Source organism: Protopterus annectens, chromosome 3.part1, assembly GCF_019279795.1.
Source record: "Protopterus annectens isolate FY-2018-M chromosome 3.part1, PAN1.0, whole genome shotgun sequence".
NCBI classification, from domain to species: domain Eukaryota; kingdom Metazoa; phylum Chordata; order Ceratodontiformes; family Protopteridae; genus Protopterus; species Protopterus annectens.
Genome location: NC_056732.1, coordinates 1,099,692,467 through 1,099,720,109, shown reverse-complemented (window position 1 = coordinate 1,099,720,109; position 27,643 = coordinate 1,099,692,467). Strand labels below are relative to the sequence as shown.

Sequence of the window (27,643 nt, the reverse complement as noted above, 5' to 3'; positions counted from 1 at the left end):
AACCTGTACATATTCATCTTCATTACTTAACAGTTGTAACATACTTGCATTATATTGATCAATATTCATTACAACCATATACTCCCTTTGTCACTCTTCATATATCTTAAATTCCTAAAACTCCTTAATTCATTCAGAGCCTTACGTTCATCAACTGACAAATTATCAAACCATTTCATCAAACCATCAAGCAGTTCAGGGAGACAGGGTTGTGATTTTTGCATTTTGAATTTTTGAAGTAATAGCCTCACAGTTTGAATATTTACACCAAGTTGCTGTACCATTAATCTTTTTTTTCACTTTCACATTAAAGGTAGCCAGTTATTTCATTCAAATAAATCCATTACAGTTACCATTTTCTCTCTTTCTGTCAAGCTGCTAGATAACTTGACAGAAAACTGAGGATCCTGATCTTGAGCTTTGTCTTACAGAAAAGGAACAGGTATACAGTTCCTACATGTAATGGTGGAAGATATAAAGATATTTAATGCATTCAAACTTACAGATGAGAAGAGGGGCAAGTTAGCATTTACAAGTGAGAAATTTAAAGCACCATGTGAACCTTAACAAAATCTGTAATTTGTCAGGCATTTGCATTTTACAAGGAATCCAAGTACACAGGAAGTTTGTACTGCTTGTGTTAATTAGTTAAATAATGGAGCCTAGCATTGTGAATTTGGTGAGTCACACATTCAGAAATAGAACATAGTTAAATAGCCTACACCCAAGGCATACTACCAGAAACATATAATAATCATAATTTTTTCTGAGTTAATCATTTATCCTCTGAATGTCTTTTTTTAATGCCGCAACTTCCTATACTGTTTAAATCTTTACAGTCAGATTTATGTGAATGTCTGTATCTTGTAAATAAAAAAAAAGTTAGTGGAGTTAATGCTTCCAACTTCAGTTTAAGGTCCTATTCTCTGTATGCAGCATTTAAAATGGTTAAGATATATGTCTTTATTTTTTATCTAAATTGTTTTTTTTTTTTTTTATCTGAATGTTGTGGCTAGTAGGCTTCTGGCTTTCTTTACTATATTTGGTTTTATTTTCAAATAGGTAAGATCATCAGCCACTGTATTTCATAAATGAATTATCATACTTTTCAGCCAGTTTAGGACGTTATCCAGCCATATTCTACACTACGGCTTTTAATTCAGATGAACTTTTCCTCCGTTTATGCTTAGTCACTCTTCCACTGGTTTTCTGCGATTGTACAAACCAAAAAGAACGAAAGACCTGCAATATACTTGCCATTTAAGCAAAAGCCCACAGCAAACACAAAGAAAAACTGTCAAGTTAAGTCCAAAAGTTTAATAAAATGCCAATAAAATGTAGTGAAAACACAGTAGTTGAAACACAAAGCTTTCGGATGACTCCTCCTTCAGTGTGATACAACCATAGCAAAACACATTACTATTTGAATAAAATCACATGATAACAGCCAACCAACATCACTATCTTATTAATTATATCATTAGTTAATTATATATACATATTTTAAAGAGACATTTATAAAATGGCTATATGATATATAGCCTTATATTCAGATAAAATTTTTTATTTTTTTTTAGACGTCTGCATTTTTTTTTCAAAATTGGTTTAATGGAAACAGTAGAGTTAGTACCTGGACTACTGTCTGCTTGTAGTCTAATAATCCAATTGTATTCTTTGGTTTCTAAATCATTATTTCTATCTCCCCCTCTCTGACTAGCATAGCATATGTTAATAACCCTAAACGAAAAATGATGTTTATTTCCAAAATCAGTGTTATGCTTGCAACTGCATTTGTAGAAATGTTCCTTTTTGTATCGGACCTGTGTTCAATAATCCATTCGTGTAGCTTTCTACTTGACTTGCCAACATAAAAACTTGCACATACATCACATGTAGCTAAGTAAACAGTGTTACTAGAGTTACAAGTAGCAGTACAATTAAACTAATATTCTTTATTGGCTGTAGGATGGTATAAATATATTGTTCTTACATATCACACTGCATAGAGAGCAGTGCATACATGGAAATGTGCCCTTTTTATTTGATTCAGTCCCCTTTTGTTTCTTAGTTCGTATTTCCTTATAGCATAACTTATTTTTTAAATTGCTAGAATTTTTATAGGCAAATATTGGATGAGATGGAATAATACTATTTAAATCTGATAGGGCTTATAAGATAGCCCAATTGTTGCTAATTATTTCCATTATACTAGGTGTGCAATGGCTATAAGTGGTAGTATATCCAAGTTGATCAGCAGTAGATATAGAGGGATTGAAACCATCTTGTGAAGGTGAAAAATAGGGCTTAACCTTGACCTTTCTTCGTTCAAGGACATTTTCTCTTCTTCCAATAACAATTCTAAGTTATAACCTCTTTGTTGGAATTCACATTTCATGTCATGCAACTGTTCAATGCACGTGTCATCTTCAGTATTTAAGCTGCTAAACTCTACTGTATTGACTCTTCCCCTAGATGTATGGGTTGGGTGCATGCTTTTATTATGTAGATATTTTTTGTGAGATTTTTTTTTTTTATAAATCTTTGTAGATATGATATTTTCTATATTGGTTAGGTGTATATCTAAAAAATGTATTTCACTAATGGAATTAGTCCTTTCAAATTTCAAAAATGTAGTAGTGGTATTTAGATAATGAAAAAACACATTTAATAGATCTAACGTGCCCCCCATATAAAAACACATAGTCTACAAAACACTTATAAAAATATGCGAAAATTAAATTCACTTGGACCATTATATATATATTTTTCTTCCCATTCATTTAGGGTTAAGTTGGCATAGGTGTTTGCAAAGGGCGTGCCCATTGCAACACTGGTGGTTTAATGGTAGAAAGTTTCATTAAAAATAAATATATTATTATTTAGTACTATTTCTAATAGGTCACATATTGTTTCTGTTTCCCTGCCTTTCATTTTTCCATGTCTGCATAAAATGCTGCGAATGGTATCAATGCCGTAGTCATTAGGGATAATAGTAAAGAGTGATTTTTATAACTAAAGTGACAAAAATGTATTGATTAGCTGTTTTCTCTTGGTACCAAATGTAAAGCTCATTTAAAAAATCTCCAGTGTCCTTAATAAAACTCTTTACATGTGTCAAAAACGGACTTTAAGTAGTCTGTAAGTACAGGGAAATATGCTCTGTTAGCCTAGTTTGTAAGTACAGGGAAATATGCTCTGTTAGCCAACCCCGACCAGAGACTATGCGTCTCATGGGGGGGGTTCTAAAGATTTATGAACCTTGGGTAAACCATATATAATCGGTATTTTAGGACAAGGTATAGAAAAATAATTCAATAAATCCACAGAGATATCATCATTAATTTGAAGTTCAAATAAAAGTATATTGACATTGCTAACACAGCGTGCTACTTCACCATAAGAAATATGTTTAAATGCAGTAACATCATTTAAAAGTTCATTCATAGAAGCATACTATTCATCAACTTTCATAAAAACAATCCCCTCTCCCTTGCCAGCTTCCTTAATAACAGTATCATTGTTATTCTCTAGCTTTTTCAGAGCTTCTAATGCAACAGTAGACAAATTAAAACACTTTTTTAAAGTCATTTTTAGCATATAAATCATGCATTTGTTGTTCACATGTTTTCAAAAGCTGTAACAATAGGATTACTAAAGGGAATGAATGTGCTACTTTTTTACATTTTAATGGCATAGATGTGTACAAATCTTTATAAAGCAATTTTAGATTCAAATGTCAAGTAAAAACCTTCAAGTCAATCAGGGCATCTACTATGGAGTCTTTTTGTGCTGGTATAAAAGTCATGCCTTTACTTAATAAACTGATATCAGCTTCAGTTAGTTCTATTTTTGACAAATTAAACACTGGGCAATCAGTATTTATTAGCTCTGTGTTTTGTTTCGTATTTGCGAACCGGCATTTGCTTCTCTGGTTCTATTTCTGGAATAAGACCTCCCCCTGTTGGTTTAGAGCAAAAAATCTGGACAAAGCCTAAAATGATGGGGGGCAAATAAGGACAGATTTTTAAATCTTGCAAACTTAGAAAGTTGATAGAATAATAGGTTTTGCATTAGCATGAGTTCTCTGAAGGATGTGGAGTCTTAAACTCAAATGTTTGTCATTATTTAATGACTTCAATCCTCAACTATTTGGCAGAAAAGTACAGATTTTAGGAGGAACACACCAAAAATAAGAGGCAAAAATCTGGACATTCAATCACACACACACACACAGTTACTTCCTCATTCATACCTGCATTCATTCACACTTTGCTCTCACTCTCCCAATCTCTCTCTCTCTCTCTCACACACACACACACACACACACACACACACACACACAGTCACTTCCTCATTCATTCATGCATTCATTCATTCACACATCGCTCACTCTCCCGATCACACACACACACACACACACACACACACACACACACACACACACACACACACACACACACACTCACTTCCTCATTCATTCATGCATTCATTCACACATCACTAACTCTCCTGATCTCACACACACACAGTCACTTACTCATTCATTCATGCATTCATTCACGCATCGCTCACTCGATCTCTCTCTCACACAGAGACTCTTTTGCTTTCATGCACACCTTCACTCACACAGACACACACACACTCATACAAGCATTCACTTACCCGAAGGCCCGGGTTTTGCAGCTTATTAGTTCGCAGCGCCCCTGTGAGGAAGCCGCGGCTCCCCAGGGAGCTGTGGCGCACAGTTTGGGGACCCTTGGACTAACTATAATAGGAGCATAGGAACAATGCTAGTCAAATGATCACAGGGAATATAAAAGACTTGGCAATATGTACCTTTAAGTAGATGCATTTATAAGTTCTTGCCACCCTTTGTAAGTACTTAGCAGTGCCCACCCCCTAAATCAAGCAGGGCTATAACCCTGACGTAAATTTATCTGCTCATCCAGTCATTAATACTTGCATTACATTCTTAGAGATTTACCAGAAAATTAAACATTTTGTGAAGGTCAGTGCAAATGTATGAGGAAAATCAGGGAGAGTTACGAGGTTTGTTACCCAACAGGGTTTTATAAAAATTTAGACTTGCTAGAGGAATGGACACATGGTGGGTGAACACTCAGGATGACGGTGCTCACAGTGAACTCTGGCATCACAGACATATCCTTCTTATCTTGGGAAATGAATGCATCCTGCTGTCTTATGACTGCATTTATACTTTTAAAGTTCATCAGCTCCTTGTGTTTGGTACCAGCAAGATATCTGTCACTTTTGATCTTCCTTCTTGTCCTCAGCTGATGCAACACTTAGAGCAAGTCTTCCTGTTTACTTGAGCAGAATTATCCAGCTGAATAGGTGGTTCTACCCAAGCTAAGAAATGGAGTATAAAGTACAATACAATATTTCTTTTTTTAATACAATACATTTTTATAAATATTGCTACATCTATTGTTAGTTTCATATTACACAGAAGTCACATTTCTCTCACTTGAATTATAATTTTCACCAAAGTGGCATGGGTACTTGAAATTCAGAACTAATGAACTTTCCTTTTTGGGAAGTTTGCAAGCCAGTATTTTACCATCTTGTCTACTGCTGCTTCTTAGTTGAGAATGTCACTATCCATTCTTGTCTACATTTTGGAAGCTGACACGATACATTTTACCGTATAGAAGATATTGCAATAGCCTTTTCAGTATCTGATACTTCATTTAACTTCAGTAACCAGTTTGATTGCAGTATTCATGGTAAATTATTGGTAGTTTCCAGTTAGTAAAACACATGAAGCAAATAATCCAACAAAAATGTCACAGGATGCCTTCTCCTTGAAAGGAACCAGACACCAGGCAGAGTAAGGTTATAAGCGCTTTTATTCCCTTTATTCACACTCAGTACAAACGGAACTTCATCAGATATAAAACCTTGCACACCCCCCCCCTTTTTTTATATACAGTCGAATTGCTTAATCACAATCAATTAACTTAAATGAATTAATTAGTTAAATGCACTCTCAACTTAAAAACACATTAATATGTTCTTTAAAAATATATTGCTATGTATAATACATAAATAATTCTCCTATAAAAACACATATCTAGATGAAAATCGTTTAAGTGGTTGAACATAGAAGCAATTAAGTTAGTATAAATACATACATATATTTTGTAACAGATGAAATGTTTATTATATATGTGTTTTTATAGGAGAATTATTTATGTATTATACATAGCAATATATTTTTAAAGAACATATTAATGTGTTTTTAACATTAAATGCCCTATATAGACATATACAAAAAATAGCACACATCAGTGCAAAATTTTTTGTGTTGGATTCTATACAAAAGGATATGCAGGGCAAAGTAACAAATGACAATTTAAATCTTAAGGAAACTAGATGGCAAATTAGTTTAAGAGAAACAGTATATCCAGGTTTAAATGATAGTTGCTCTATTGCACCAATGTTAAAGATGAAACATTATGTATTGTAAAGAGGGGAAGTATGCCCCTTTAATTTCCAAAAGAATGTGTAATTCTTTAATTGGTAACAAGCTGTGTAGATATTTAAGTGCATCTGAATTGTTCTTAATTTGTTCTGAAGAAGTTCACCTAAGAGGGTGTACGAAAGCGTTCAACAGTTTTTTATGGTGGTTGTATTATGGACATTCCTCCAATAAAGGATTTTAACTCTTAGCAGCCTTCAGAAGGTATTTGTTTGGTTACACGTTTGCGCTTTATCTTTTAGCATTTTTTTTATATTTTCCCTGTTTTATAGCATTGAATGAACAGCCCTTTTTCCCACACTGAATGACTTCAGTTCCACAAATTCAGACAGAAGTGGTGGTGTTAAGCTGGGTTTGATGAATGATGCATTGCTGAAATTACTATATAATGAGGTAGAGCAGGTTCAAAATTGTCAGACCATGGAGTTTGCTTTTTCTGTTTATACACATTTAAAGAATAGTTGTTAAATAAGGCCTTTCAGAAGTAAGAGCTGGAGATGATAATGTCCAAACCATGCACAATTTATCCACGAAAAGAATAATGAGAACAAAGTAGGTAATTGCATGGATTTCATATTCATCAATGTCCATCATCATCAGTGTTCCATCCACTCATTTACAGAGCTAACTGTTTAACATTGTGGAAAAGTAAGAGAACTTTAGTTTGTTGACATGGAAGAAATTGGGATGAGACTGAACTCCATCACATTACTTAGGAAATTGCAAGACTGCAAAGAGGAGGACATGAAAAAGTTTCTGGCTGCATTGAATACAAAGAAAGGCAGTGACTTAAGTGATGTATACAGAAATCTCAGCTGTGGTACTGGAGAGGAGTTCAGAACTATGTAGTAAAAGGCAGAAGCTGTTTTGGAAGTGCAGTCATAAGAGTCTGAGCTTTCAAGAAGAACTGAGTGGAACTGGAGTGGGTTGAGGAATGGAAGTTAGAAGGATGAAGATGCCAGTAATTCATCATGGAGCCATGGGGCAGTACAAAGAATGTATAGGTCTGAAGGCCAGGGCATCAAGGAGCCTTGAGGAAACAACCGGTTTGATATGTTGCATACTAAACTGGACCTTAAAGTTTAGTATGAAAATTTGGACTAAATAAAGTGCGTGTAGCAGTGAGTAATGCAGATGTTTTTCTTGCTTTGGATGAACTTAATATAAGTGACTTTTTGGACATGTATGTGTGTGTGTTTGGGAGTGTCAATTTCTCTGTCTTTGTCTGTATTCATATGTGGGTACTTGATGCAACAAGACTCTTAATTAAAAAACAAATTGTTTTTCATTTTGTCTAAGCACAATGTGGTATTCACTGTGTGCATTTTAAGTCATGTAATCAGAAAAGGTCTTAACATACATCTGTATGAGCTTGATTATTTGATGTCTGAGTTTACAGAGTTGAAGCAAGCTAAATAAAAAGCTAGGAAAACAAATGACTGACAGCACTTAAAACATTGAAGCACTCCATCAAGGAGTACACAGTCAGGTATGAACTCAGGGTTTCTACCACCTCTAAGGATATTCTTTAATTACATTAGGGAACTTATAAATGATGGCCATTACTGCACTGCATTGCTTCCAATGGAATCTCCCATTCTGTTCCCAAGGTTATTGCCAATATCCTCCCAGACAGATGTGATCCTAATTTCATGCCTGCAACCAAGTCTGATGTTCTTCCCATTACCAACCATCCTATTCCTCCCCAAATCGCCTTGGACTATGTTATATACATACTGTCCAAAACTAAAGATATTGTGTTTGAGGGACTGGATATCTACAGCTATCTGATGGTAAATGTCAAGCATCACAAACCACAACCCCCTCTTAAACCTTTTCAGTTTCAGTCTCTTTGTGGGTTATGTACCTCAAATGTGGTGAACAGTCATACTGGTACCATTATGTAAAGGCCACTCTATAACAGATGCTGGAAACTATAGATATGTTAGCCACATAAATATCATCTGTAAAGGTGTGGAGCTTATAATTGCTGAGCTGATCAACGTTGACATAGGTGACCTACAAAGCATGGACCCAGCTCAGTTTAGATTTGTAAAAGAACCAAAATTAAAATCAATATCCAGCTGAAGGTGAAGCCAAAAACACAAGAAAAATGTATATGAATTCCAAAACGTACTTGACACACCACGGCTGAAATAATAAAATGTATATGGTGAGCACTTTCGCGGTATAACACACCAGTTCTTCAGACCAGTAAAATTACAGAAGTGTAACACACTTGCATTTGAAATCAAAAACAACCAGCTACAAATAATCAAATGAGGAATATTGTTCTCATCCAATCAAAACACTCAAAAAGTGCACAAATCAAACTACAGATCTGCTCCCCATACCCAATCAAAATCATTAGCTCTGTGCACAGATCACAGTTCAAGTTGAGCCAACAACGGCCAATCAACCTAAAGCAGGAAGTGTTGCTTTCATTCATAGTAAGCTAAGCAATCAAATAGCTACATTTTAACAATAATCAAAATACTGATCTGAGCTGTAACAGTCCATGAAATACAATAGGAAGAAATGCTTTCATACATAAACTGTAATCATAAAGCTAAACAAATAATAAACTTAGTGTCTCAAGTCACGGTTCTTTTGTATAGGTTTGCCATAAAGCTTCATTTAAACCAGAAAAGCTGTCCGCTTTTAGACACATGATCCATTTAAGTTCAGCACACTCAGTTCTATTCCTTATATCACCGTCCCTAAAATTTAAATGAACAACTTCTAAAACTAAAAATTGACCAGCCCCATGGTCCATTCGCCTGCCTCACCTAAGGGTTCTTGCTACAACTTTTACAAATAGCATTAATGTGTTATAAAATCCTGTCTTTAAAAGGTCAGGTCATCTTCCCTACATAAAGACATTCACAAGTCTGGCACTTCACATAATAAACATCATTCATCATCCTGCAGTCGGCATAAAATTTAAAAGAAAAAAAAACAAACGTATAATTAATTTGTGTATGTAGAAAAGACTGCCAACCCAAATGTGGCTGCATGCACTGCAAGATCTACAAGGGAACATGCCTTCACGAACATATTGGGCTACTTCAAAGTCAAAATGCCTATTATAATTGTCATTTCAATGAAACATTGTTGTGAAAAGAAAATGTAGGCACAGGAGGACCCTAAAGTTCTTTCAGTGTTATATCAGTCATTAAGATGGACCAGTTCTTCTTTATTATGTCATAGACTGTCCCAATATTGCTAGACTACGTTAACACTGTTTTAGGACCAGGAGCAACATGTTAATTTTGCGTAATAATACAATGGTCACCAAAAAAAAAGGGTAGCAACAGTTTTTATCATAGAGTGAACCTCCTTCCTGGTTTTGTATACCTCTTTATTCGAGTAGCTGCGAACAAGCTCAGCTGCAGTCATTCTCAACGCTTCAGTTGCATGGCTGTTATCATTGTGTAACATAGGTATCCTAAGTAGCTACCCCTTGACCATATTCTTAGCTTCATGTTGAGGATGCGTACTTGTTCTGTGCAGGATATTATTATTCCTACAAGGTTTCCTATATGTTTTCGTGGAACCATTACTTAAAGCATCCCTGCTGTGACCATAACATCCAAAAAATCAATAGAGTCCTCTGAAAAATTGTGTAAAACATAAAAAAGTAGTAGCTGAATGCAGATAGTCCATAAAGTGTACAAGACTCAGAAGTGCCCTTCCATACAATAAAGACTTAATCGATAAAACATCTGTAATAATTTGTATTCTGAACGCATGGATTATTGGCATAAATAAAGTCATGTTCCCACTGTGCCAAATTTAAAAATGGCTTAGTAATTGACACATGCAGTACCCGTTGCCACACCAACACATTTTAAATAAAGATCTTGCTCAAACACAAAGGCATTGTTCTCTAAAATCAACTCCAATAACCTAAAGATCAGTAGTACTTTATTCAAAGACAAATCACTGCATGTGGAAAAAAAGTTCTAACATTCTCAATGCCTAAATCATTAGGTATCACCGTAAAGAGAGAGGCAATGTTCAAGGTTGCAAACAAGCCATCTTTCCCTTCTAATTCTTTGTACCAAGCATAGACATCTGAGAAGTTATTAGTATCCTTAAGTACACTGGGAATGATGGTTTTCTCAGCAAATAGAGAGGGGTTCAGTAGGCCATCTCTGACTGGAAAGAATGGGTTGTATTGGTGGATCTCTGATTCTTATGACCCTTCCTGGACACCCTGCTGTTTAATATCTACTTCACAGAAGTAAAAACAGATACCAAGGGACCAACTACGTTTTCTGTTATCTGCAAACTTGGTGTAATTCTCAAATCCCCTTTGGACACCCATATTTGGTCAGGGCCTGGACCAAACCAATGTTTATTATTTTAGTCATGGGCTCACCTTAAATGCCAAAAAATGTAGCATTGTTACCTTTTTGGAAGATTTCACTCTCTCCTTTTTATTAGATTATTAATGTCTTTCTCAAAACAAATACCATCACCCTGAGCTTTTGTACCTATTTTGATAAGATTCTTTCTTTACATCACCATGTCTGTCGTGATTCCTTCTGTCTTGCTCAGATAATCTATCGAGGCATCTCCACCAGGTCACATGCAATCTTTTTACTCTCTATATTTCAGGCTTATCTTTGAATACCATGCCCCATTTAGAATGTACCTCACAAAGCAATTTAATCCACTTGAAGAATCCCAGATGTTTTTCACCAAGACTATTTCTGGACACAGCCTAAGCTACGCAAAATAACTAAGAGCCCTGTTTGTCTAGTCTGCCTAGTAGTGGCATCTGAGGGCAAACTCTGTTTAGACTTTTGAGCACTGAAAGAACCTACCCTATTTTACCTCCTGTGCCTTCACAGAAGCAATTGTTGCCTAAAACTAATGCCAAAGACCTCATCCTCCATCAGGAGATCAACAACATTGGCTGGTATGACAAATTTATAAACCAGTGCATTCCCTCTCATTGGAATAAACTCCCTGTACATGTCAAAGTAACAGCTAACCACTTTCAAAAATATACTTAACCCGGTTGGAGACTAAATTTATGTTTACGATATGTGGAAATTATCTTTTTACTACAGTAACTCATACACTCAATACCAAGGCACATCACAGCTAAACTTTTAGATGGCCCTTTGATCATAAAATTAATATTCACATATGACATTTTAGGGAGCCTATAGAGATTAGGTAATGGTTTTATCACTAGATGCCACGTAGATCAAACAACAGGATGACCCACCTCTTAGAATTTTCATATTTAAAATCAAAACCAGTTGTTCTGTAGTCCGCAGACTGGGATGTAGCAACAAGCTCCATGAAACCTTGACTAACTGCTTCACTCTGTAAGCAGTTGGGGTTGTCTGTCTTCACCTGTCTACACAGTAGGACAGCACATGTGACATACGAATATAGGAATTAATACCCAGAGACTATGAAATTACCCTTCTTTTCCATCCCCAGACATTTTCCCTTTCCCCTTCCTAATTTCCTATCCCTAATTAGATAGGTGTGGCACTAAAAATCTCCAACCTTCTCTTAAAAGATCCATTGAGGGGGCCCCGCCAGATCAGAAAAGGTCTAGATTCTACTTCAGATTCGTTTGAGTGCCAAAACAGACAACGGACCTTAGGCCCATTCAGTACCTAATCGGTAACACTGAATTCATTTCAAAATAAAAGTTATGGTTGAGCACTATGCAGTTGATTCTTTCCTACTTTTCAAGCTAAGATTGGATGTCATCTGTGGGCATCCAAGATACATACCGCCATATATAAAGATTGCCACAGAGGTCCTTTGCTTCATTTAATTAACAAGCATCAGTTCCAGGCTCTTTGCTTCAGATTAATGTATGCCCCAGGGTGTTTATGAAGTGCATGTCAATAGTTGCAGTGAACAAGAAACTACAGAGCATCAAGATCTTTCATTAGCTAGGTGACTGGCTTCTGGATGCTTTAGCTTTAAATAAGCGGTTATCTGTCTGGTATTCCCTACTGCAACAGTTCTGGTCCTTGGGTGGGTGGGGGTCACAGTAATTCTTACTAAGTTCCAGATGTGTCCCATGTAGATGAAAGCATTTATAGGTTGTTCATTGAGCGGTCTAGTTTTATTGTTCATATTGTGGCATCATCCTTGGAGAAGGTAAAATGCTGCTCAGTGCTAGGCTCATACCAGCCTGGGACACACATTCCAAGAGCTCCATGTTGTCTGTCTTCATGTAGTCTAAGGAGGTACGTCTCTGGTCATTTAGACCCACATGGATTATGACAGAGTCATACTGGTACTTGTCTTACTCATCCTGATGAGAAGGACATCGGTGTGTCTCATAATGGAGTCTCCAATGACTAGAATGTTGGATTCTGTGGTGCTTGCCGTATGGGTTTAGAAATAGAGGCTGCATGAATTTTGAAAGAATGTTTTCAAGGTTGCTGAGGGTGTTTGTGTACTTTGTCTATGAGATCTTTGGAGTTTAGGAAGGTTACATTTAAGTGCCTCAGCATTTGCGGGTCTGTGTGCCTGCTTTGAATTGTGTGTGGTGGTTGCAGTGTGTGTACTACTGACACACTTATTGATATTAGGAGTTCTTTTATATGAGAGTTTTACCTCCAGTGACATTGTGTTAATTGACTTTAGGGAATAGACCTGCACATTGACACCCTAACTGGAGAACTGTCTTCCCCCTTTATGTTAGGCTTTATCCAGATATCTTGAACTAAGAGATGGGTGGTGCAGTGGTTCAGCTGTTAATGTTGCCACCTCACAGCAAGAGGTTCTCTGGTTCGATTCTCGGCAGGGGTGCCTTCTGTGCAGAGTCTGCATGTCCTCCCTGCGTTCGCATGGGTTTCCTCTGGGTACTCCAGTTTCCTCCCACATTCCAAAGACATGTCTAGAGCAGTTCTACCTGGGCCTCTGCTGAAAATAGGCTCTGTCCTTGTCAGACTTTCCCAGTCAACAAATGTTAAATAATTAAATAAACAAATAAATAAAATAAATAAATAAGAGATCTAGAGGTATACACACTTCTTAACTGCTGCTGCTGCCACTGCTCGATCGCTTGCATACATACACATTTTCGCTCTCCTACACGCAGCATGCATACAGTCACACATGCAGACAGAAACACACACACACTTACTTTTTTATGTTTCCACTCTCTAAAGAGCAAAAGCACTGCTTAACGACTGTGAAATAATGGCTTGATCAGTCCCACTTATGCACGCATATACTCACACGAACGCACACTTTTCTATTTTTTTTTTGTTTTAGTTTTGTGCCTGCTAAACACCAAAAGCACTATATAGTGAGTATAAAAATAATGGTGACGGTTAGCTTTCTTTCAGTCTAAGCTCCACTGCAGTATAATATGCTGTCGTGAAACATCTGACTCGTTTTTCAGCAGGCATTACCTGCAGATTAACACCCTAATGGGGAACGTTCGTTCTCCAATCAGGGTGTTGATGTGCAGGTCATCCATTCCCTGAAGTCAGTTAATAAACACAAGATAACTAGCTCCACAGTGCTGTAAAAAGCATTTATCAGATCCTAGTTGTATATTATTCACATCTTAGTTCCCTAGTATGATGCTGCATTGGTTATTGGCATTCTCAAAGATCTGAGGTATGGATGGTAGTCGCATTTTGACTACGATACACAAAAAGGCAAATTTTTCTTTTATTTATTGGCATTTGTTTACTTGCTTAGTCGAACTGGGATTGAAATTTCAACTCTTGGCATACTTAATCAGTATGTTGTAGTTTTGGGTATGTATTTAGCTTTTCTGTGAGGTTGCAGTTGTGTGAGCTGTGTTTCACCTTCTGAGTGTTTTCTTTTTTCCCTGATACCGTACATCTGGTGCATATAAGTGAGGAGGGTGTTGGGAATGAAGTCACCACCTGACAGGTTGTGGTGAGCTTGCCTACAAAAACAAAAAAAAGTGGTTAATGTGGTCTCATACTCCAGTTTTCGGTGGGTGCAGATTTCAAAGAATTTGATTCATCCAGCACACTTTTGACTGTTACACTTGAGAGTTTGCAAAATCTATCTGATAATCACATGTTGGTTTTCCAGCACTGTGCATTCACTTGATTTCTTTATAGTTACTCCAACCACATTTTCCTAAACTGGCAGTGCCAGTCCTGTCAGTAGTAGTACAAGATGTGTCCAGGTCCTGATTGCCTAATGGTATATTTGTTAATTCTATCTTTGGTAAATCAGTCAGTCTTCCCATTCATGACTTAACCACCATGTATAGAGTTCATATGCCAATTTGTTGACCTCTCTTCAGGTCAGGTTTTATTCTCTCTCTCTGTGATTGTTTATTATGCTTATACTATTTTGAGGTTATGCAGTTATTTAACCTTTATGGAAGTCAGCTCATTGACCGCTTATTAACACTGCATTTACAATTGTTTGACAAACAAAACCACCATTTTCAGCTTCTCATGAAAGCTATGTTTTTTAAATACACTTTGTAAACAACTTTTATGTCACTGTACGTCATTTAACATTTTTATTATTATTGTTATTGCTATTATTCCTGCATTTTCAATGGATATGAATGGAAATATGGATTGAGTTTTGAGCCTGCATTTGTAAAGAGTTCAGATGTTAGGGATACTATTTGTTAGAGAGAGCTGGATATAGATGGCTGCATAACTCAGCAAGACAGACAGATATATTATACTAAAGGTAAATGAGCTTACACCCACAGGAAAGTAGCAGCACCACTAAGGAAAGCATAATTAAAGACAGTAAAAGTTAGACATTTTAAATGTTGTGATAAATTTGGGGAAGACTGAAACCTTGGCAGATGAGTTTCCAGCAGTGTTCCTCCAAGGCTGAGCTTTTAAAGGTCTCTTCAGTAGTGATACAGTAGCAGTCTGATCCTTCCCATCGTCTTGCTTCTGCTGTACAAGGATGTCTCTCAAGGTAAAGAAAAAAAGAAACCAAGTGTCAATTAAATTTGAGGTGCTGTGCTTTTCTTTTGCAGGTCTAGCTTGCTGCTCACTACCCGAGTGCAGATTCTGCAGCTTTGTGTCTTTTTTCCCTTGAACAAAAGTTTTTCATCCATGTACTGAGCCAGCTTCAGTATTGTTTTCTATAAATTTTTCAAGTAAGCTTGAAAGCTTTGAAATGCACCAGTTTTCATATCTGTGTATAGTGTGTTGTCATTCAGATACATAAGGTGTAGAGGTTATACAGGTTGTTCATGCAGTGTGCGTTGTGTTTTATTACTTATCCATGATGTCAATGCTCAGAAATTTAAAATCAGTCGTGTGTATGTGTGTGTGAGAGAGAAACTTAGCTTTTCTTCCATTTACTGGCTAGAGCTACTGTAAAAGCATAATTCACAGAATGTAGATTTATATTGCAGTATGCCTTCTACACTGAATTGATAGCTTTCTGTGTCTTAAACAAGGTAAAAGAGAGATTAATTTGGCCAAATGTCATTGTGCTTATATTTTTTAAAGAGGAAGGATAAACTATTCTGTAGCTCTGTTTTAAATATATAGCATTTGGGTAACTCAGTAAGCTGATGAGGGGACTAATTTTTTTTTATGTAAACTGTTCTGCGATATTTAAAAATCTTCCAGATATGAAAAGAAAGATTCTGGAGTCACGTTCCCTCCTAAGTTTGGCAATTCACTTTTTCTTTGTTGTTTTTTTTTGTTAACCTTTTACTGTAACGTATACATATGTCTGTTTTCAGGTTTGACCTGGGAGCACTACCTGGCTAAGCAAGTTGCTCCGATTTGCACAGTAGACAAATGGAGGCTTTGGGAATCAAACCCTATACTGCGGGGAACAACTTGTTAACATCTTGTAGCCTTAATGTTCTGCAAAATTATTTCTTTTGTAGCTCAGGATGACTACATTCTTATTTGCAAAACTATAACCAACAGCAGTTTCATTCTATATCAGTAGAAGGTATTCACCATTCATTGGTATCCAGACATTGCCAAGCATGCAGAATTTAATGAGAATATTTTCATGTAGTTTCATAATAATGTGATCATACAAGTATAACTGGCAAGACATTGCAAGCCCACCCAAATTTTGCATCAAGCTCCTCCTCCAGTTATTCATACCTACTCCAGTGCGTTTTACCCTGGACCTTTCATCATCAGCACTTCACTGTCCACTTGGGAATGTCATTCCATGGTACCAAATATATTCCTTGTGCCAGTTTTGGCATATCCACCCTTAACCTGCAACCATCTCTTCTCACCTTCCTTCGTTCCTTTTGAATTGCTTTCCTCCCCTCTACCTTCAAAGAATGTGTAGATTCAGTGTATTTCCTCGTATCCTTTCCTTCATTCTTCTGAGGCGCATGCGTTTCCAGTTTTTACCTTCCCTCGTAATCTCTTCTCCCATTTCTTTCAGCATTTTTGTGTGGCTTGTATGAAGGCACAAATGCAACATGCTGCTTCATTTGCAAATATGCATTTTTAAGGGCTGTCCATATTAAAACAAGCATCCAAGCAAACTGACATGCATATGATTAAATCATCAAAATGGTGTGCTGGCCGATAATAACATTTGCTCATTTATATGAAAGAGGAGATATGTTTTATGAAACTAAAATCAGACTCTGCCATTTTCTTCAGTGTTTCAGTTCTTTTAGGCAATTATGTAGACTGCTGTTCCTGTCATAAATAATTATGAGTTCATCAGAGCAAGTGATGCTGCTACATAAGGTGAAGTATTCTCTGTAAGCACCACTTCCTATACTGTTCTGCACTGCTGTTGGAGATATATATATATATATATATATATATATATATATATATATATATATATATATATATATATATATATATTTCTTCTGGGTAGAAAGAGGTGACAACATATTTAACAGGGAAAGCAACAGATAACTCATGTTGTCTGTTCAATTTGTAAGGGGAGTGGGGCTCCCTGACCCCACCCAATTTTTTAAAGCAGGAGAGTGGGAGAGAGATTTAAGGGTTCAGCAACTCAACTTACAAAAGGAATTAACCAAAAATGCGCTGGCATTTCTCAGTGTTACAGCAGTCAAAGTATGCTGCTGCTGTACCATTCTAAGAACTGTGCTAATGCAGACAAGATCCAGTGTTCTACATTAACACCTTTTGTCCCAGCTTAATTTATATTGCGATTAGTTGCTTTTCCACAGTCATTCTAAATGCTTTTATGCTCCCAATGATATAAAGTGCAAAACAAAATGATACAGTCTTACTCTGTAAAATCAATTTCCCCTCTGTCCTAATTGTACTATATGGAGAAAAGCATCTGCAGCTGTATTAACACATTACCATCTTATGTTTGTGTACATTTTTTGATTGTGTGTATGTGAGGACAGATTTGTTTTTCTTCAACATGCCCTACTGCCACAGAGTAGAAGTTTCTAAATCATTAAGGAGGATGTACAGTCATTTAAAAAAAAAATGTGATATGTTAATGGAAGTGACCTGCTGATCTAGAGGAATATGAATGTGTCTGTGACCATAATATTCTTGATCTATGTTTGAGAAATTAATTTAAAAAAATCACCTAAAGAAAAAAACAAAGCCCAAAAGATGAATCTTAGCATCCCATTTTAGAGCCCATCATAACAAGGTTATAATTGGAGAAAACTGGTCATAATTCTTTGTAGTAGATGGAGCTTTTAGCCATCCTGATGTATTACCACTTAGAGAGAAATACATGTAGGAGCTTAACATGTTTTAAAGACCTGTGAAATCTGTAAACCACTTTATGCGAACACACAGAAAAAAGGCAGACATGAAGTGTGTGTGTTCAACCAGTTGCTTTAAAAGCTGTTAGATGCTTCACTCAGGCAGACCTTTTTCTTCTCTACTAATGTAAAATGTATTACAGCTTTTAGAGCTGTCAAAATTTTCTGATGCTGTTCTCTGGTGGCTGCCATATGTGCTACAGAGTAAGACTAGAGTATACCAACTCTGATAAGAGCACGTCTGATAACAGGAAAGTGCCTAACAAGTTCATCTTTTTGATAATTTTGGTGAGTAATTAGTGCACTCCATATAGTACACATAAGTTAATGTGCTCTAGCAATGTTATACCAAAACAGTTTTCTGTATCCTCTTCTCAAATCACACACCCACCCACGTGGTTGGACCACATTTTCCAATCCCCTTCTAATGTATCTTGCCTTTCCATACCTAAAGCATTTATTTCTACAACCTTACATCCATGAGTAGCTAACGTTTGTTCTATTTTCTGTTCTGATTAATTCTCAGAGACATGGTTTCCTGTATCATTTAGGAGCCAGACATGAACACACCATCAGATATGTTTTTACTTTAAAGGGTTTTGCTTCTTACCCAAAATAAGCAGTGTGACTGAAGCACAGCAGACACAGGAAGGGGATCACTCTTAAACCATTGCAATATACTGGTAGCTGACGTACTTGTATAAATTTGTATAAATGTCCCAAACTGCAGAAATTCAGAATAACCAATGTTTCTTGCTAATGAGTGCATTCTTTATAAACTCAGTACAGGCCTAATTTTCTGTATCATCTTATCAAAATGCAAAGACAAGACCTTGTTTTACCTCTTTTTCAACCTACTGTTGTGCAGTTTGCCTGAGGATATATACATAGTTGTATTACAAGTTTACATAGATGCATAATTAACTGTTTACTTTTCTACTTATACTTGCCTCTTAACTTTAATGAAAATGGGTACCCTTGACCCATTTGGACTTTCCCAGTGAACAAATGTCTTTAAATGGGTCCCCTGCACATGATCGAAATACCAAAAAGCTGATTCCCATATGGCCGAGACCATATGATTGACTTTTGGAATTTCGATCGTGCAGAACAGTCATCTTTGTATAGTGCAGAATGAGACGATTTCCATCTTCCGCACTGTAGTGCGATTAGTGCGATCTCGGAGTTGGTATATTTAAGTTGCAGCAGTTGTGGGGGGTGCAGAGGGGCTTGCCCCCTACTAGCAATGTGTAGGTAAGTTTTTTTTTTTTTTTTTTTTTACGATGTTCGAAATTCCAAAAGTTGATCATATGGGCTCAGCCGTATGGGAATTGGCTTTTTGGAATTTCGATCATCTATAGTAGACCCCTTTAAATACGTAATCTGTGTAAGTGTTCAAGACATTAGTAATTCAGTGTAAGCATGACACTTTATAAAGATTACATTTCTTTTTTCTGGAAAGGACTTAGCAGCATCCTTGCATCACTTGATATATATTTTCCATGTCATACATATTCCTAGCCTCTCCCTGGATGACTACCTTGTATTTGACGATGGTCTTTCTAAACAAGTATTGGCTGTGGTACTTGCCTGTAAAGGTTTCAGGACTTTGATCTTGAATTTTAAGGTAACTCAGTGTCTCAGAGTTTTGGTCCAAATTCTAGTTAAACTTAATCATTACACATAATGGAAATGGAAATCTACAAAGTGGATTTAATTCATGCTTTATACTGTCCATGATGTGTCACACATCTCATTTGGCTAGCCGAGGTTGAATTTAAGTGACTACCTTTGTAAATTATTCACTTCATCTGATTAAATAGAGAGACTTAGAATGTGTTGTCATAAAAGGATTGATTAGGTTTAACCAGCATTTTAACGATTTACATTTCTATACTTCTGGTAAGAGTTGCTTTACATTTTTCACTGCAGTCTTCAATTCCATCACAATTTTTGACACTACATCATCTTCAAAAAGGGATTTCAGTCATTAACCACCCTTTCTGCAGCAATAAATATTGCCTTGTTTATTTAAATAGTATTATGCTACTTGCATGCACCTGTTTTTGTTTTTCTATGACAGGTTACTCAGCTGAACTTAGTAGATTTTTCTTGGGTATTAATTATTCTTTGCTCAAGACTGCACACTATATCTTTTGTAATCTGTCTATATGGTCTGTAATGCAGACTATACACCATATTGTTGCTGTCTGCTCAAATGACTGTAATGTGTCTACTTTCCTGGATTAAGTCTCAAGGTTAATTAAGCATAGTAAGACACAGCTTTATGAGAAAGCAGTATTATTTAAAGAGGCAGTCAGTAACATAAAATAAGGAATATTTGGCAGGTATAGCAGAAACAAAAGTACTGACTACAGAAAATGCACATTTTCCCCTCCTGTATTATTTTCTGTAATTTGAATTGTCTTAATCTGGTTATCCTAGGCAACCCACTACCAGCTTTACTCTCTCTCTTTCCATATTTGCCCAAATATTAACAGGGACTTTCTGGAATATGTGCAAGTCTTTAAATGTATTTTGACTCTAAATAGCAGAAAACTGAATTACTGAGATTTGTCATTAAGTAATGAAGCTTCACTTTATTCTGCCACATGCAGAACTAGGCTGTTTGTCTTGGCTTGGATTGTGTTTTTTATCAAGTTGAAGTATTTATATATTTATCTTTTTATTTCAGCCATTATGGTGGTATCACCATAGGAAGTGGGTGTCCAGCCACTCTGTTTATTCCAGACCATTTATAAACTGAACAACTGCCCAATGATAAGCAATTGCAAACCATATACTGAAGTTGCTACATCATTTCTGTATGATTTTGCTGAATTGTGTGTCTTGGGTTGTCATGGCAGCTGTGATGCCCCTCTTCTGGACCAGTAATCAAGGAGCCTCAATCCTTACACTATCAGTGAGGAGCATTCACTTGGAACAGAAATAGATACACCCAGTATTTTCAGATGCAGTTGTCTGCACCAAGCACAATTTCCCTTAATAGCACATAGGGAACACATTCAGTTTGGGGGCTGAGTTGCACTCTCAAGGCCCCCAGTAAGACACTCCACTGACACAGCTGTAGAGTTGAATCCTTAGCTGAGTGTTCCAAGCCAAGTCCTTCACCACCCTGTCTGTGAAACCAGTGCTCTGTGATCCTGCTCCAAGTAGCTGACACACACATTCTTTGAGATTTGATTTACACACACACACACACACACACACACACACACACACACACACCCACACACACACACACACACATACCTGGGAAAGGCTGACAGATTTACCAGCTATACCACTCTGCCCAGACTATAAGGTAGGTACTGCCACCAGAACACTCCAGAGCCAACTACTGTAAGGCTCTTACAAGGGTACCCAGTTATACTCAGTAAACTTAATACAAATACAAATGGTACTGTTTGACCAATGCACCAAGGATTTCAGGAGCCGCGACAGTGTCACCAAATAAATATAAGTACTCTCAAATGTTCAAATATTCTCTAAAAGACCAGCCAGAATGAAAGGTTTAAATATATTTAATAATAAATAATAAAAGAACATGGAAATACTAAACTATTTACGATAAACACCAGAGTTTGAGTCACAGGAAATATTAAAAAATAAAATAGCACAAGTGGATAGATTCAAACAGTTACAGGAAAAACAGTACTTAACTAATCTCACTATATTTTCTTGACTGATCTAAAGAGTTACTATTCCCTGGTTACTTATTAAAGCAAGGGAAGATGAAGTGGGTGAGTGGTCTTTCTTATTTGTCAAGCAGACTGCTCTGAGACTTCTCTCTCATCTAATATTAAAACATCAGTTCAGTGCTGGATTACAGAATTACATCGCATACATCCGTTTCTCCTTCTCTTTGAAGTTTTAGATGAAGATTTTGTTGTGCACATTGGTTTTTAAAAACTATTTTATTAAAAAGGAAATGTTAACAGTTATGTGGTGGTCCATTTGGATATCTTTGAATGTTTGTTTTTCCAAGAGGACCTTTAGTGTTACACAGAAGCTCTTTGATATATTTCGCCCTACTTTTCCTGGTATAGCTGGCAGTACCTCACATCATCACAGCAGCCTCCTCCTTAGGAACATCATCTAATTTGAGGTGCCAGGTGTAAATCCAGAAGCAGAAGTAAAATCCAATAGATTTATCCAAAACATGAGATTTGACCTTTAATGCTAGTAAGGCAAACGAGCAAAAACCTGGAAGAGATGAACTTTGCAGAGCAAAGATTCTCTCCTCTACTTGGTGACAGTCATGATAATAAGCATAAGAAAGCACAAACTATTCTTTTGCACTTCTACCTGTTTTATGTTTGTTTCCCCATGTTATTTTTCTTTGTATTCCTGATTATTTTTTTGAAGCAAGCTAGAATATTTAAGCCATCACTCACTGACAAAGCACTGCTGCAACGCAAACTATACCCTGATGTGTGCCTCCCCCACAACTTGGATAATGCTGCGTTCAGTTAGAAACACATTAATGCAATCAGATATAAATTAGCATTCCTTACATCACATATGCTTGCCTTGACATGAGACCTGGTTGTGTACTATTCAAAGGAAAGGTAGGGACATAATCCCATATCATTACAGCAATAATAAAATTTGGCCTACTATTCTCCCCACACTGTGCAGGTTAACATACTGAGTGTGCATTTCATCAAAAAGATGGTAGCTAAGCTTTCTGTTCTTACTCGGACAGATGTAAAGGATGATGGTATTTGTTAACAGTGTGATACTGTGTTCTGTCCTTGGACAGTTGAGATAATGGAGAGCTACAATAAAGCTGCTCAGCAAGACCTTGCATTCTGCAAGCTGAAGTTTGGAAGGATAAAGTTGTGCCATCTACATACAGATTACTGCTTTTGTTCCTCAGAATATATTGCTGTCATTTGTAAAAGCTAGATGGAACTCCTTATTTTCAGTGGCACATTGTTAACTTTCTAAATAGATTTTGTTTGTGATATGGGGAACTCTGATTATAGTAACCCACAGTTTAGTAGAAATATCAGCTGCTTAAGCACCCGTTCAGTAGGGTGATGGCCAGGTGCTCTGACTGACGTGCGCTTTTCATGTGCATGGACATTTAGTTTTAGATTTACTCTTACCTCAAAGCCTAGTGACACTGAATTTTACTATGTTAAGTTTGGAGGTGCAGAAGTAAAAGCCATCTATGTATACACACACACACGCACCTGCACAAAAGGATTGAAAAAGAAACTTTTATTTGCTGGAAGACAGATTCCCTATGCCTCAGATGCATTCACACTGAAATTTTAAGCGAGAATTCTGAAAATAAAATAGTGACACAGTTTGCGTTCACTTTCTGTTTTTAAATTTCATCATCATTGTCGTTTTATAAACTGCTTATATGATGAGGGTCACATTGGTAGTAAACTGAGAGTAGACAAGATTTTCTTAAGTCTTCAGCTCATTATATAGGGTTCTCAAGCAGGCAAAGGGATAAAATGTGTTTGTTTATTAAAAAAAAAATCTCCAGTATGTTCTGAGTCTGCAGCTTGGTTCCTCCCATTGGGGTGTCTAGTACACCTCTTGTGGGAGGCAGCCAGGGCCATCTTCACAATGTGTCCAGACCACGTCAGTCAATCATCTGACTGTCAGTGCAATTTCACAGACTGACACCCTCCTTATCTCAGAGGGGGAGCAAAAAAAAAAAAACTGGAGAACAAAAAAAAAAAAGGTGGTTCTGTAACTACAGCAAGTAGCTTGTTACACCTGTACAGTTAGTTACAGCACACTTGTACATTGAGCACTTCAGTGGTTTACAAGTGGCCATAAATGCAGTACTGGTATTCATATATGAAGCAGTGATATCTTTGTGGCTTCATAAGCCAATTTTGCTGCTGCTGCATTCCCTCACCATTAGCATCTGACAATTGCACTTCCTAGTTATCTTGCTCTCAGGGCAGCTACCCTGTTTGCCTCACCCTAGTTAAGGCTCTGATGTCAGTTGATTTGTCTCAGCATGGAGGAGTATTGATTTTTCTGGAATGCTAAATTCCTGATTGTGTCATGGAGAATGAGTATGGCTGCCCTGCAAAGGAGCTTCTTTTCTGCTGCTCATATCCACAATCGTATTCTTTCAGCCACTACCCAATGTTCAAGACAATGGATGAGTGCACAGTCATTGACTGGTAAATTAATACCTTCATAATCTGACTCAGCTCTGACTTCCTCACCACTGCCTGGTGCAACCCCTAACTAACTGCCACTACTGCACCATTTCAGTAGTCAGTCATCTGATCCCCTCATGAACAAGACCGCAGTATAGTTTTACTTGAGGTAACTGGTCAAGACAGAGCAGACCACGCACGTCTAAAAGAGAACTATGACATCTGATTTGGAAGTACTTATTTTCACTGTATTCACCTCACACACAACCTTATGCTATGAATAATTCCTTCCTTCTGTTATCATATTTTAATATGTGAGAGTTATTGTTTTGCACCTTTTAATTAACCTTTTTAACCCTGATCATATTATTTTATAAATTTCATGTTATAAACCATCTTTGCCAGGGTTATTTTGTTTTTTAAGCAGTTATTTCATCTGTATCGATCTCTCTAAAAATTATTTTTAACTGTTTTCAGTAAGGCAGAATTCTTCTGGATTCCTTTTTCATCTACTTTTTGTTATAACCTCTTAGATTACAATCTGTGTTTTCTAATGTCATTTGTTTAATTGAAGAATATTGACAATGGGGTATTTTTCTAGCATTTTTATCAAAATTTCTCAATTAGTTTATGTACGCCACCAATGTTTGTAGCTGAAAGAATTACAGAAAAAAACTTGTGGGTTCTACTGGGCTAACAGTATCCATAAAATATAAATTATACAATATTTTCAATTGTGAAGAACGTAAACTTAACACTTATTGGTTAGTATTCACAGCACCAGGTTAAGAACTAAGATATACTGGTGTAGTTGTATTAGATTGTGGGTTTGATCCCATTGGCTATGATATCTTACATTCTGCTAATGTGGTGTCACTTATAGCATAATGGTAGTACGTGGCACTACTACCCGAGGAATAGAGGTGCCTTGGGAATTTTGTTTTTGGTGTGGAGAAGAGCATGCAGGTGAGACTTGCGGGAAAGGGCTGGGTGTGCTGCCTTTTGTTTCACATTTCAGGACATTTAATAATGGAGCAGTATTGGCTTTAACAACAGAAGTAGCCATCATGCTATACTCCTGACTGCTGAAAAGATGCTGTTAGGTGAAGAGTTGGGTGTACAATATATAGCAGTGAAAGGTTTCAGTCCACTGTTTGTTTGCAAATTCAGTACTGTACCATATGAATTAGTCTCACTGCAGTTTCTTGTATTTTGTTTCAGATGGAATAAGTGTTACAGGGCTGCCGCTTTCAAGTCCTTTTAGACAAATTCCCAAACCTAGAGCAGATACCAAGCCTATCAATCCTCCTGAGAGTAGCAAAGGAAGTGATTTAAGCCAAAGCAAGGTAAGTCAATGACTGCATGTAATTTCCAGAGTTTTTTTTTGTTTGTTTTTTTTCTTTTGGGGCTCAAAACTTCAAAGTATTTTGCTTGTAACACTTTGAAATTTTAAAGCCTGTAGAAACAGGAATGGTGGATATGCTGGCTAACGTGTTGTTCTCAGCTACTTTGCCTTTCCTTAATTATGCTACAAAGTTAACCCCCCCCCCCATGTGCACGCACGCACACACCAACACCCACTTCTAGCGTTTCTTGTAGCCACAGATATGGTGGTATTGCTCAGTCTTTGTACTGCTGTTGTACATCATCTGTTGTCTTGCACATTTGTTGAATTTGGCCTTTGTTGTGCATCCTGTAAGCTACTTTCATGTTTACCATTATTGCATTTTCTAACCTGGGTTGTTTCTACAAAAAATGCACACTGATGTTCGAGTGGAGTTACCTGGTCGCCAACAGACAAGCAATCAAGTCAATGTTTTCAAACACTTCACATATGAAAAAGAATAATAAAAATGACTTTTAATTTTTCCCTCATTATAGGACCTCACATAGCTTGGTAATTATTACACTTTTTTCTTGCTTAACTGTCTTTTTCTTCTTTTTAGCATTCGGTGTGTTGATATATTTAAATTGTGCAAGCACAAAGGCATCCTATTTGTACCCAGTCAGTTTAGTTTTGTGAAGGGCAGGTTCTGTCTACTGAACCAAGTTAACTACTTTGCAAAGATTACAGATGCTGTAGTTACTCTATGCATGCTGCTTATTTTGACCTGGCAAGGCATGTGACACTATCTACCAATCTGATATTGAAACAGACAAACTTGATGTAAGCCTCTAGAGTTCTTCACTGGATTGCATATTGGCTATCCAACAAATCACAAGTTGGAAAGTTCTCTGAACGTAAAATTGTAAGTAGGGTATACCACAGGGATTAGTGATAGACCATCCCTGTTTAGCACTATTTTTGCAGGCATTCAAGCCAATATCCCAGAAGTGCGATTGACCATATTTGCTGATGACTGTAAGGTGGGTACTGTTGGAATTTGCACATACCTGACGTACTGAAAACAATCTCATACTAAAAGCTGAATACAGAAAAATGTGGCATAGTAGCTTTTGGCATAAAAACTACACCTACCTCTGATGTTGTATGTGGGACTTCTCTTCAGAAAGATAACGTCAAAGGAAACTTGGACATTTATGTAGACAATTCTCTTTCAATAAATCATCATGTTTGTTCCATAGGCAGGAAATCTTTCTGTCTTCTGTTAATTCCCAAGATAATATCTTCAAGATCTAAAGAAGTCATTGTAACACTTTTTTTCCCTCATCAGATCTGTCATTGAATATAGTGCCCCCTTTGATATGTATAAATGCAAGCATAACGGATGATGGTGTCCCCGGCTGTGTGCTACATGAGCTAAATGAGGGAATTAACCCGCATTAGGCAGTTGTGTTTAATCTCAGCCTTACCACATACGTGCTCCAGGGTGGCGATGGCAACTGTGGTCCCACTCCCACAAAAGGTGGCGCCTCACGGGAGGACCCTCATTACCGCCCATAAAAGCAACAAGTCTAGTCTGCAAAGCTATGGAAAGGATCATAATGGACTGGACAAAGACATTGGAGGGAGGGGAGACATTTTGTCCGGGAGGACCAAGTTTTTGGCTTTCAAGGGAAGATCATGCCTTGAACTTGAAAGGAGTAAATAGAAATAGTCAACAAGGATATTGATGACCTTGAGGCATAACTGACACCCACCTTGACCACACAATACCCCACTTAACCCACTTACCAAAAACAAAAGCTTAAATGCTTAAATGTAATATGTCACATGGTGGGCAAACTGGAACTGACACAGACAGAACAGGGTTAGTTAGAGTTTGGCCTGTCTGTGTCAACAAGTCACAAGTGGTGTCCCACAGG

At 37.0% G+C, this 27,643-nt stretch overlaps 1 protein-coding gene across 1 annotated transcript in view; it reads left to right on the top strand.

Annotated features, from left to right (window-relative positions):
- The window catches only part of LOC122797753 (trafficking protein particle complex subunit 9-like), a 3,992,710-nt gene that overhangs the window by 2,047,364 nt on the left and 1,917,703 nt on the right, over positions 1-27,643 (top strand). Inside the window, exon 17 of the mRNA XM_044066278.1 lies at positions 25,598-25,722. Coding sequence (XP_043922213.1) covers positions 25,598-25,722 — 125 coding nt within the window. The remainder of the gene's footprint in view (positions 1-25,597; positions 25,723-27,643) is intronic.